We start from the raw sequence: 13,424 nt of genomic DNA, 5'->3' as shown, positions 1-13,424 counted from the left end.
GAAAACCATTTGTTTAAAATATACAACTCACAACAACTTTGAAAAAGCAGCTCAAGTGATATTGTCGGTGTTTTCTAGAGATAAGCGAAATTAAAACAACGAAATTTATAGAATTTTTCACAGCATGGTTTCAAATCAAGAAAAGTTTATGGCTCCTATTAAAGATGTACTATTTCCAAAACGAGAGCGAGTGTTTCATCGGGGTATCCAAACACCGAGAAACAAATGAAAGCACTCGGCCCACGGCCTCGTGCTTTTATTGTTTCGAGGTGTTTGGATACCCCGATGAAACACGAAGCACGAGTTTTGGAAATAACTTCTCATGATCACTCTTAAAGAAATAATAAACAAAAACTTCCAATTAGAATTGTTTGCTGTCTAACATTCCTTCCTCGATAATTTCAATATTAATGATATTTTTTACCGGCGTAATTAATTTGCATTTATGGTGCGATTTAATTTATTCTGAGATGTGAAAGTTGCTGGGGTTGCCAGCATTTACAAGTTGTCCTTCAGTCAGGATGTATATCGCAAGAAAGTCGTTCGAGAGATTTCGGTAGCCGAAAAGTGTGGAGGATGAGAAGAAAAGTGTTGATAATGCAGTACCGAAATCAACAGCTTATAAAGCCAAATGGTCGTGTAAGGTTTTCGAGGAGTGGAAACCGCATTGATTAGTGAAGTCCTGTACTTTGGAACCCGGCGGTCTTTTTACCATGAAAGACTTTGAAGAAAGAGTGCAAACTTTGGAAACGGCCATTACAGATATGCCGGCATGCAGTCTCAACTACTGGCTGTCGAAGTTCGTTCAAGAAGTAAACAATTCTTCTGGGGAACGTTATCCTTCCCGTTAGTTGTACTCGATTATTTGCGGACTGAAGCGCCACCTTTCTGATGTAAATGGCAGTGCTGCATTGAACCCTTTGGACATGTCCGACCGAAGGTAAGTTACATTTTTTGGGGATAAAATTTGGTTCGCGTAAACTACTTGTGTGCATTGTTTTTAATACTACTTTTTTTCTTTCGCTTTCTTAGGTTTGTGACATTTCGGCGTGTTTTGGATGCAGAAATGAAAGAAGCAACGTGAATGGGTGTGACTTTGAAAACAAAAGGAGACACATTGTAAAAGCTTACTTCTGAGTAATAAATATTCATTGATTTTGTGCAAGTTGTCATTGTGCATATTTTAGTGGTATATACCACTCTCACTGGAGAGTGGTATACTGTTTTTCATTGGGTATCCAAACACATGCACGTGATGTGGTATACATCTTGTGGTTGGTAGTTGACCTTATGAATTATTAATGAGTTTGAGAAATCTAGCAGAAACAATTCGACAGCTTTTTTTATAGAGAATGCGACGAAAGTTTCTACAACAAAGAGTCGCTTGCAACAATTTGGCAATTTACTTCAGTGTAAATCTTTCAGGCAGAAACTTCAGGAAAATTTGTGAAGATTACTTATGCACTACTTACACTACTTACAATACAACGCAATTACAGGTGCTACTTACAGTAATACAATTTGCATAACTTTTTTTTCTTTTTGTTTACCTTAAATTTATATTTATTTATTCAATTGCAGAACACACAATTACATATCTTATTTCCTACCTACACCACTAAATTACAATACATAGAAGCGAAAGACAAAATATAACAATATGTTAGTTCCTAACTATCACTAACATTCCATTTTACATTACAATATTGCTTATTAACATTACATTGTTAACGGAGAAGCTGAAACAAACTAAATTGTAAGTTCGTCCATTTCGCCCTCAAAAAGTCCATCTTTTTATTGATACGTCCAATATAATTTTCTGTTTCATATTTGATTGAAATTTTAACTTTAAAACCGTTGATATTTGGATGAGTATATGGTTTCTTCCACAATCCCATAAGTAAATTGTAGCAATACGAAGAAAATAGTTAGGTAAAGGGCACTATCTTGATAGCACACCAACTATAATGTCTTGCTGAGTAGGATTAATTGTCTTTTGAGTACCAGAAAACCAAAACAATTCAAAATCACCCCAGAAAGCTTTAGAACAACGATAACTACATAGGAAATGATTCAACTTTTCTGGATGCGATTTGCAAAAAGTACATAGGTCATGTTGGCTATAACCTATTTTATAGAATTTGGAATTAGTATATTAGATAGAGTTAACACTCCTTTCTTTTGACAATCGATGACAAAAGCCAAAAACGTAAACTAATCAAGTTTCATTTTATGCTCTTATTTCTTTTATGAGATGTGTAAACAGATCTTGTCCTGGAAAGAACAGAATGTTAGAATTACTAATTTGTGTGCCTTGAGGAAGAGGTTTTTTAATTGCTTTGAAAATGAGATTGTGCGCTTACGAAGTTCACAATAGTCGGAAGTTTATATTGGGTGACTCGGTGGTTTCTGTAACTTCCATTTCCTCCAACTAAAACCAGCTTATGAAAAATCGTAGTTTATTAACGAAATAACAGGGATGAATATTATTTTGTTCTTTTTGGAATTTTTTGAGAATCACCATATAGATCAGGTTCTTATAAGGTTAGTAGTTTTAAAATTTTTACTTATTATTGCATTGTTATTAGGTCTTTCTTTTATTTTATACACGACCCCACAAGCTTTTAGCTTTAAAACTCATCGTGTTGAAATGAAGGCTTCCTATCCTATTCCTATCCTATTAAATAGCTGGAGTAAAGTTCAATATAATTAACGCAAGCCCTTATAGGTTGATTCATGGTCACGTGGCAATGACTAACTTGAAATGTCCCCTCGACCAACCGAGGCTATTTTGACGTCTTTTGACCTTATTAATTTACTCTAAACTGCAGCCATATAATAAAACACTAAATTTCTGGTCTCTTGGGAAACGGGTAGTTTTGCTTCCCCTAGAACCTCGATACTCCTTTCGACTTCGTCTCTGGAAACATCGAGATTCTCGGGAAAACAAAACTATTTGTTTTCCTTTGGACCAGTAATTAAGGGTGTACAATGCCTAACTGAGCTTAATGGTTAAATCGAAAAACACCTACTCTACGAAGTGGTTTTGTGGTTCAATATCAGCAGGTGTGCAAAGTCACTTAAAATCTTAAAATTAAATAAAATTACCTATTTATTTGTAGAGGTTCATGCAGCTTTAAATTGCATGAAATTGTCTTTTGTAACTCGGATCATTCACAGACTTAATTGCTCACTTAAGTTTCTTAAAATTTTAATTTTTAGAAAAGTAAAGAACGCACATTAAAAAATTAAGTGACCACCCTACGAAACTTAAAAGTGCGCATTTGAAGAAACTGAAACTGTGCACTTTGAGGTGGGTTTTTCAATGAGGTACTTTACCCAGCTGCTGATCTTGATTAATTCATGTCTCTTTAGTCTCTTAAGTAAAATTGCAATTGCACTCACATCTCGAACTGAATTATTAAAAAAAAGTATGTTTTCCATAATTCACTCCCGAGTAAAGTTGGTCTTATTTTCTTTTCTACTTTGAGAGTGCTAGCTGGCTGAACGAGCACTTGTGTCAATATGCTTTCCTTCCAGATGATATATATGAAAAAAGTTCTTTCATCTGTCTCGTCTTTCATCGAACGTTTTATTTGAATTCGCTAAGGATTTACCGCAGGTGAAGAAACAGTAAATGCAAATAATTCTTAGTTTATGATGACTGTATTTCAATATTTGACACATGGATCTCATGTCATTTTGTGAGTTAGACACTAGAAGGCAACTTGCACTTCTTTTACCCTCGCAGAAGATAAATTACCTTTGCAAAAAAGTCACACAAGGTAGGGTTTTTATGAAGCTTTCGGTAATTTCCAAATTTAAAGTCCATTCCTGTCTTCTTCAGATAATCTCTCTTGTAAGCAAAAAGTTTACTTTCTGGAAATTCTAAAAAAGATATGTGCGGATATCATCTATTTGCCTTCCGAAACCGTATTTACACGGCCTGCCAGAATTTAGTAAACACTTTTAGCAGGTTCCTTTGGTTCCGCTAAAGGACAGCCTATCATTTTTTTCGGTTTCATCTTTCCAATTTATACTTGGTGTTCCGGGATTTGAGGTAAGAAAGATCTAAGTTAAAATTTATGTTTGTCCTTTATGTTTCTCACCCCAAATGGATTTAGTCAGGCCAACGCAAGATTTCAAATCATTCATATTCAAACCTTGAAATTCATGCGCATTTTGATCTCTCTTGTAACCATTTCTACAGCCCAAAACTTAAGGTCGGTAACGCATTCTTCATGCTTCCTTTTCCATAATCCTTTCTATTTTGAATTGTACAAGTGCGGTCGAAAACTCTTTTATTTACTCCTGGATTTTGGTTCGGGTTATTTCATGGATTCGACGGGCAATATTTCATTTTCTGACAACATAACCCGATGTTTACACTGATCTTTCCCCTGTCATGTTCCCCTGAACTGAGCTGGTAAGGTCATTGTTTTCGTCGATTTTGGTTTGAAAAAAAAAAAAAAAAACGATTTACAAAAGGCATCTCCGCCGAGAAGTTATCCAGTATTTCTGCCAAAACAAAATCATTAGCTTTTTTCCCAAACCTCATGACCTATTCGCCATAAAATAGAGTAGGTGTATCAGAAAAGACAATCGATGGAAATCAGTTGAGAAGCTACCAAGAGGAATGGATTGCACGAAAATTTTGATACCACATCAAGTTTATTACCTTCAACACAGAAAAACGGTTTATATGGGATATGAAATGTCGAGCAATATTGCTCTATCAAATCTTTAACTTTCCTATTGACTTATTTTATTGAGAGATTGGCTACCCAAAAGGTAAAACCGTTCAAATTTATTTTAGTGTTGATTTTAAGAAAAGTATTTTCACGATTGCATATGAAATGTTGAAACGATGTTTAACATAGCATAACATTTAAGTTGCGGAATATAAGGTTCGATTGCCCTCGAGTCCACGAGCAGTAAACCTTTTTGATTTAGATATAGTTTTCCTTCTATTGAACTTCTCTTTTTCAATGCGGACGATCTCCTTATTTAAATGTCAAAAAAAGGAAGGAAAAGGAACGATAGTGAAACAAAACCAGAAAATGTCAAATAAAACGTCGAACGTACACAAAACTTGATTGATCTGATAAGAGCTGTCATAGGGGTGGAAGTGACAGACAAATTTTGAGATCGATCTTCAATTCAGTTTTTTTACTGTTAACCCAGTTTTGATTCGATTAACCCTTTCAACTTGCAAGACTGGAATGAGACTAGATATTGGCAAACGGAATCAACTGCGAAATCGACGGCGGAAAAATTATCTTCAGAACTTTATACAGTTCGACTCAATGTGTAGCAGTTTTTAAGTTGCTCGCTATTTTTTCGTTTGTTTTACTTTATGGCCTTAAAGTACGACGTCTGAACGTGACCTAAATTGTAAAACATATATTCATTTAAGACATAAAGAACTTCTGTACTCAGAGCGTAATAAAAGTTTAAAAGTGGAATATTTCGTTCCATTCAGGGAACCAAACTTCGTCAGCCACGATAAAGATGTGAATGTCAAAAGATATTGTTCCAGGTTCCTTAGGGCCTCGAGGGAGCTTAAATATCCGGTAGTGCCATAGATGTTAATTCCAAGCCCTTATGTTTATTTCAAGAGTGCTTTCGTTACCTGATCTCAATTATGACGTTTGAAAATGTCGCTTTTCTGTGACAAGAACATTTGTTTTGCTGGAATCCATTGAGTCGACCTCGAAATGTGTTCCTTTCATACCCTAGTGTCCAGTAAACGAGAAGTTTCATCGACATAATTTATTCGTTGTTACAATGTTCCAGACTTTTTAAAGTCTTCTGTCCTGTGCTTAACGTGCAGTAATTGCCATCTGAGAGAATTGTTAAGCTTATAGACGAGTGTCACCTCATGTGATTCAAATGAAATATTCCACTTTTAAACTTTTATTGCACCCTGAGTACAGGAAATGTGATATGATTCCTGAGCAGGGAAGCAATATTTTTGATTGTATACATTCATTGGTATCGCTTACCCGACCGGCCTCAAGAGTCCTCGTTGGCCCGATGAGGATAAGTGAGTGAGTGATCGCTTACCCGACGAAAACAAAGTCAAATTAGGCAAACGACCTACACTTTATCATTATTCTGACACGGCTTCGTAATCACAAATTAAAGGACATCACGTAATTTTCACAACAGTGACGTAAATAAAGTTTAAATGTTCAGCTCAATGTGCATAAACAAAAAAAACATGATATATTTTTCGACCAAAACAAATTGAAAATCGGTAAAACAGACGCATTTTGGCATAATTTGAAGCACTTTCATCAAAATGAACAACTGTGGCTTCATTTACTATTATGATTGGAAAAGTATAATTTGAAACGGTTCTTGCTATTTACTTGAGATCCATGTAGCTTAATAACTGGAGGGACCATATCAGCTGAGCTTAATAATTTAACAATATCCTACAGCTATTACTAATATTATCCCACAGCTTACCGAGAAACCAGATACAAAGATGTCACTGTACAAGTACTCAGAGGCAGCCCAGATAGGTATCACCGCCGCTTTCTGCTTCCTGGTGATCGCAGACCTGGTTGGCAACAGCCTGGTCTGTGCGGTCGTTCTTCGTAACAGGGTAATGCGTACCCCCATGAACTACCTCCTGGTGAATTTAGCCGTTGCAGATATGACTGTAGCCGTGTTCATCGCGGCGCGCTACATCTTCACGCTGATGTTTACGCACCCAAAAGGGACAGCCGGCGACGTTGTATGCCAGCTCATCACCGGCGAGCCGTTTGTGTGGGTCGGCGCGCTGGCTTCTACTTTCTCCCTCGTCTGCATCGCACTAGAGCGCTACCTCGCCATTAAATTCCCTTACGATGAACGCAAAAGGATAACAACTACCAAGCTCAAGCGAATTGTTGTACTAGGCTGGGTGCTAGCTCTTTTATGGAACATGCCTCTCTTCATGTACGCGCGTTATGATCCCGTCAGCGAATTTTGTCTGTTCAAATGGCCCACTGCTAATTTCGTTAAATTCCACAGCCCCCTCGGTGCCATTGTTTATGTCGTTCTACCGATCACAGTCATGATTTACCTGTATTCCAAGCTAGTGTACAAGCTGTGGTTTCGCCCTACAACTACGTCGACCATGGCACAGCAAAAGAAGTTGAACTATTGCAAGAAAACCGCCCGGCTCGTGGTCACGGTCAGCGTTATTTACTCCATCTGTTGGATCCCAAATCTCGTCGTCTACGTCTTCTCTTCGTTCAGCAGGCAGCCGCTTTACTCAGCCGTACATACAACCAGCATCGTCTTGGTCACTCTCAATTCTGCTATAAATCCTGTGTTATACAGCTGGCAGAGTGACCGTTTTCGGAAGCACATACTAGCGCTGTTTCCTTGCATACGCCAGCGTTGCAGAATCAGCCCCGCCAAACAAGTCACATGTACAGATAAAGATTCAAACAAGACTTCGGGTCTTACAGAGTTGATTCAGTTCGTGAGTAGAGGTCCCATGGCCTAAAAAATTACACATAATGACTCCCGAATTAAGTTTACTTCTCCGGTTGGAGGAAATTTGCATTTTCGTAGAAGTCTACAGCGTAGAAAAGTTTGAAGTTACAGCCAATACGACTAAAAACGTCGACCTCGGTCGAACTTCTGTAAAAAAATTTCCTTTTTATTACGGGGGATTTTACTTATCAGACAATAGTCGGTTGCTTTTGTGTAAATACTTTCGGTTCTTTCAAATAAACGAGTTTCTCAGTTTACTTATACGGACTAAGAGCCGATTGAGCGTTGACGCACCTCTGACGTTTTCAAAAAAAAAAAAAAAAAAGTAAAATAGAAAGAGAAAGGAAAACAAAGTTCTAAGAACAAAAAGCTCTTTTACGTGTAGTTCATTCTTTCAAAAATGTAAAGCCATAAACTTTAAGAGTGGTCGCTGGGGATCATTCAGCATATTTCCCGGTCCAATAGTTAGAAAATATTGCACCGGCAATATGGCAATCGAATCGATCAATCAATTGACCGATAGTTGTATAGGTAGCTCCTTTGCTCCCTAACCAATCACAGCGCAGTAAATATCATAAGCATCTTATTAAAATGGCTGTCGACCAATCACAGGGCCAGACTTCATCCACGTGACTAAATTTGTTACGGAGTTGATTTTGAAGTGTCCAAGAGCCAATCAAGAGTCGAATTAAGGATTCAAGATAGAAGCGTCCATGAAACAAGATGGCGGTGCTTACCGTAATCCAAGATGGCAGGGAGAGAGAATAACGCCAGGCACCCAAGCCTATGGTTGTGAGTGGCGTGATCCTTCTCACGCCGAAAACCGTGACAACCATCTTTTTTTGTTGAATGTCAAAAAATCAATACAAAAATCGATAAACAGATACTTACAGTGTCCTGTCCCCAAACAACATAGTCTACACGGTCTGCCACCATCTTGACTAAGTGACTTGGATTCGAAGTATGACTATAGGGAGGCTATCCCGAAGCATCATGGTACGATGACATCAACGTTATCCAATCAGAGGAAAGAAATGAATTAAAGTACCTACAGTTGGGCTTCCCCAGTCCCCTTCTCTTAAGAAGAGCATTAAATCCTGCAATCTCTGCGTGATCGGGCACTCCCAAGGGATTGGTTACCCTAACTCGTTTAGGAAAAATCCCTGATCGCGCAGAAACTACACGGTGGGTATCATTAAGGTGCCACCTCGACTCTTTGTCACCGGGACGTACTATGTGCAAACTATAACAACAGCAAGCTTATTGACAAACAACAGCAACGGCAACGACAACAAAATTCTTTACAAAAGCTAGTTACATAAAACCATCAGAGTGTCCACATTCTCCATGTCCACCTCGTCCAATGTTTGGGTGTAGCCGTAAGGATATGACATTAATGTGTTAGGGTCCACCACACGCTTGTCGAAAATAAGGCGATACTTAAAGTACGAGGGCTCACTTTGATGCGTTTTAGACCTCTTTGGTCGCCCTTTTTAAAAACAGGGGTAACTTTAGCTATTTTAAATAAATCTGGGACAATTCCTGTAGAGAAGGGGGCATTGAATGCAATTTCTGCTTCAATTTTACTGGGAAAGCATCAAAATTTCTTGAAAGGTATTTTCCCCTTGTTTAGGAAAATTAATTGCATCTTTGTTTGATTGGTTCTGGTTGTCGTTAATGTTTTGTCTTTGTCTTTTTTTTTGTTTGTTTTTTGTTTTAGTTTTTTTTTTTTTTTTCAATTTTGTTTTTTCGTTATTCTATTATTAGTAGTATTTTTTGGAGTTTTCTTTTCTATTCTTTTTACGAACATTCGCTTAATGTTTTTGGAAGATGTGAAGTCCTCCTCATCTTTTCCTCTAGTTATAAACCAAAAGACCTACACATGGCAGCATGGCAGAACGAAACATAACCAGTCATAGTCAGGGTTATCGAAATGAACATGCCAAAAGTTGGCAATCTTCCAAAATGCGTGATTCCAGTTGCAAGTAGAATTATCTTGAAATCCAAACGAGAGGCTTTATGTGGTCGTGGGCAGTTTTCACTTTTAACCGAAAACAAACATGTTTTGCTGTCGAAAGCTAGAATTTTTTCATGCAATTGAGGTTTGACGCTGTGTTGGGTTCTTGCACAATAGATAACTTCATCTAATTGAGACATAAAAGGTTAATTAATTAGAAAATTGCAATTTAAAGAAAGGAATCGTAGAGTGGTACTGCTTAATTAATAAATTCAAATTTCAACTTTTTGTTTCGTCTTAAGACTTACTTGTAAAGCATAAGTTTAGTCGATAACTGGCGTGGGGTAGTCAAGCTGTATATTCAAGGTGTTCTCGCGCGTTAAACACTCTTTGAAACTTAACGCTTCATTCTTGATAAAGAACTCTGATGACAGTCAGCAATAAAAGCCAAAAGAGTTAACAGAATGTTTGATGTGCTAATTTTTGTGTGCCTTGAGAAAGGCGTTGTTTTAGTGGCTTTAATTTGAAAAAGAGACTTTGGGCTCTAAACTCCAGCTATTTCCCAGGGGACCAGTAATTAAGTGTATAATGCCGAACTGAGCTTAATGGCTAAAACAAAAACACCTCGCACCCACTCTATGAGGTGTTGTCTCTGGATCAATATCAGCAGGTGGGCAAAGTCACCTAAAATCTTAAAATTAAATAAAATCACCCTATTCATTTAATTTAGTTGTAGCAGTTCAGGTAGCTTTAAATTGCAAACATTTCCTTTTGTAACTAGGATCATATATTTGCAAACTTTCGCGTACGTTAAGTTTCCTAAAGTTTGCAATTTTAGAAAAATAAAATATGCACATTACGAAACTTAGTGTCCACCTTACAAAACTTAAGAGTGCTTATTTAGAGAAAGTTTAAGTACGCACTTTAGACGCGTTTTTATTGGAGGGACTTTACGCAGCCGCTAATATTTATTCGTGTCTCTTTAATAAAATTGCAATTGCGCTCACACCTTGAACTGAATTTTTTACAAAAATGTGTTTTCCATAATTCACTGTCAAGTAAAGTTAGTCTTTTTTCTACTTTGATAGTGCTAGGTGGCCGAAAGAACACTTACGTCAATATGTTTTTATAACTGACACTTTTGAAGCGAAAAAAATGTTCTTTCATTTGTCTCGTCTTTTATCGAAAGTTTTATTTGGCTAAGGATTTGTCGCAGGTGAAGAAACGGTGTAATTATAAATTCAAATAATTTTTAGTTTATGATGACTGTACTTCAAGTTTTGACGCATCGATCTCATGTCATTTTGTGAGTTAGACACTAGAAAGCAACTTGCACTTCTTTTCACCCTCGCAGAAGATAAATTACCTTTCTCAGGAAGCAACGCAAGGTAAGGTTTCTATGTAGCTTTCGGTAATTTCCAAACTTTAAGTCCACTGCTGTCCTTTTCCGTTGATCTCGAGAAATAAAGCAAAGCGTTTACTTTCTCGAAATTCTTAAAAGGTATATATCTGCTGATATCATAAATTTGCCAGACGAGGTTGTATTTATACGGCTTGCCAGATTAAACAATTTTTACAGGTTCCTTTGGTCCGGCAAAGAATAGTCTATCATTCTTTTTCGGTTCCACCGTTATAAAATTTAGAAGTAGTGTTCTGTTATTTGAGGTAAGAAAGTCGGTTCTAAGTTGATACTATGTTTGTATATTTTTGTTTGTCAGCCCAAATGGATTTAGTTTGACCGACTCAACGTTTCAAACCATTCAACGTAATCCATTCGCATTTGTCCTTGGCATATCTTTATCTTTTTTGTAATCATTTCTACGTAAGATTGGTTAAGCATTTTTCATGGTTTCTTTTCCATAATCTTTTCTATTTTGAACTGTACAAGAACAGACGAACACCCCTCTCTACTTACTTGTGGATTTTGACTCACGTTATCTGATGGATTCGACAGGCAATATATCAACAACATCACCCGATGTTTGCACGTGTCTTTCCCATGTCATGTTCTTCTGAGCTGAGCTGGTAAAGTCATTGTTTTCGTCGATTTTGGTTTGAAACAGAAACAAGAATTACAAAAGGCATCTCCACCCACAACTTATCCAATATTTCTGCCAAACCTAAACCGTCATGTTGTCTTTCCAACCCTTACCTACCTCTTCGCTATAAAATAAATAAAGCGTAATAATCCAGGAAAGAACTGATCGGTTGAAATCACCTGAAATACAAACGAGGGGAATGGATTGAACGAAGATTTTGATTCTTTTATTTAATTCAACACATAAAAACTGTCTATTTATGCAAGTTAGGGATTTGGCTAACTGATTCTCGAACAATATTCCTATGTTAAATCTTTAACTCTCCTTTTCATTTATTCTATTGAGGATTGGTTACGTCAAAAACCCACATGGTAAAGCCATTCCAATTTATTTCGCTTTGGATATAGTTTCCTTCTATTGAACATCTTTCAATGATGGTCCCCTCGTAAAATGTCAAAAAGAAAGAAAGAAAAAGGAACGACAAGGAAACAAAACAAAAAAAGTAAAATATAATGTCGATCTGCCAATAGCTGTCACAAGGAGAAAATGGTAGACAGAGTTTTGAATCTATCTTCAAGTTAGTTATTAAACCCAGTTTGTATTTGAGTAATCCTTTCAACTTAGCTTGCCAGGATTGTTTTCAGGATGAGTGACAAACGCAATGAATTCGCCAAGTTTACTTTTATAATAAAAATTTTTCTCTGATTTGAATAAAAAATCACCCTACACTCTTCGTGGGTAAGAAACGGATAAATAAATCAACGGCTACGGCAGTCTTAAAAGGAAAGTTATGCACTGATAACGCCTGGTAACTGCCAAGTATAAGTTTGTTGTGTCTGTTTTCTTTCTTATTGAGTTGCGAAATCGACGGCGGAAAAATTATCTTCAAAAATCGATAAAGTTAGACTTGATGTGCAGCAGTCTCTAAGTTGCTCTCTATTTTTGCCTTTGTTTTACTCTAGATCTATAGCCATTTGAAGTACGGCGAACGTAAACCGTGTCTAAATTGTAAAACGTTTATTCATTTAAAACATTAAAGAATTACTGATCTGTACTCAGAGCGTAATAAATGTTTAAAAGTGGAATATTTCGTTCCATTCGACCAAACTTCATCAGCCACGATAAAGATGTGAATGTTAAAAGAGGTTATGCCAGGTTCATTAGAGTCTCGAGGGGGATTAAATATGCGGTAGTGCCATAGATGTTAATTCTAAGCCCTTATAGCCCTTATTGCGTTCGGAGAACGCAAGCCTGATTTTGACCTGTCGCTTTCTTAAGTTGGTTTACCTGTGCACGGTTATATGCAGAAAAAATCCACAGTCCTGTAAGGACACCAAAATGGCCACCCCGCTTGATTTTTTGCAGGGGCATGTCATGGCCAGTAAACTGGTATCTTTGCTAAGACATGTGGCAAGACATGTGGCGAACATGTGAGCATGTAAGCAGGCCATTCGAGCTCGTCTTTGCGCTGGATCTTTCTATGACTTCTTTTCATTCAGTCGCCGTAGGCTTCACTATCTTGTGCTCTCAGCGTTGGATTTTGGTGAATTTAAACGCTTCGACGGCAGCATTTATCGAAATCTGAAGGAATTGCCCTTGTTTATTTTGTGTCGTAACGAACACGATATTGAATCGCCATGTAGCTCAGTCTTTGTCTGATTGAATATTGTTTGGAATCGGCGGAAAAGTACTCTGAAGGCAAGATCCATAAGCTAAGAGTGAGTCTGAACCAAGGAACGGCAAATTATGTAAACACTGTCTACTAAATTCATCAGAGGAGATACTCGAATCAGTCACACGGAGTTTGTTTACGCTGACGATAAAAGAGCACGCGATTGCAAACCGACAAACGGACTTCTAACAGATCGACTTAAAAATACACGGACCAAAAACCGACCTATTTGACTAACAATAGACGGATCGAAACCCGCCAA

General features: G+C 37.3%; 1 protein-coding gene across 1 annotated transcript; it reads left to right on the top strand.

Annotated features, from left to right (window-relative positions):
* Positions 1 to 3,832: 3,832 nt before the first annotated feature.
* LOC145468015 (QRFP-like peptide receptor) lies at positions 3,833 to 10,447 on the top strand. Its single transcript, XM_081451684.1, has 2 exons — positions 3,833 to 4,060; positions 6,470 to 10,447. The coding sequence occupies exon 2, from the start codon at positions 6,494 to 6,496 to the stop codon at positions 7,502 to 7,504; it is 1,011 nt and encodes a 336-aa protein (XP_081307810.1). The 5' UTR covers positions 3,833 to 4,060; positions 6,470 to 6,493; the 3' UTR covers positions 7,505 to 10,447.
* The last annotated feature ends 2,977 nt before the right edge of the window (positions 10,448 to 13,424 follow it).

Source organism: Orbicella franksi, chromosome 2, assembly GCF_964199315.1.
Source record: "Orbicella franksi chromosome 2, jaOrbFran1.1, whole genome shotgun sequence".
In the NCBI taxonomy this organism is placed as follows: Eukaryota; Metazoa; Cnidaria; class Anthozoa; order Scleractinia; family Merulinidae; genus Orbicella; species Orbicella franksi.
The sequence above is the reverse complement of the archived record's forward strand: the minus strand, read 5'-3'. Positions and strand labels throughout refer to the sequence as shown.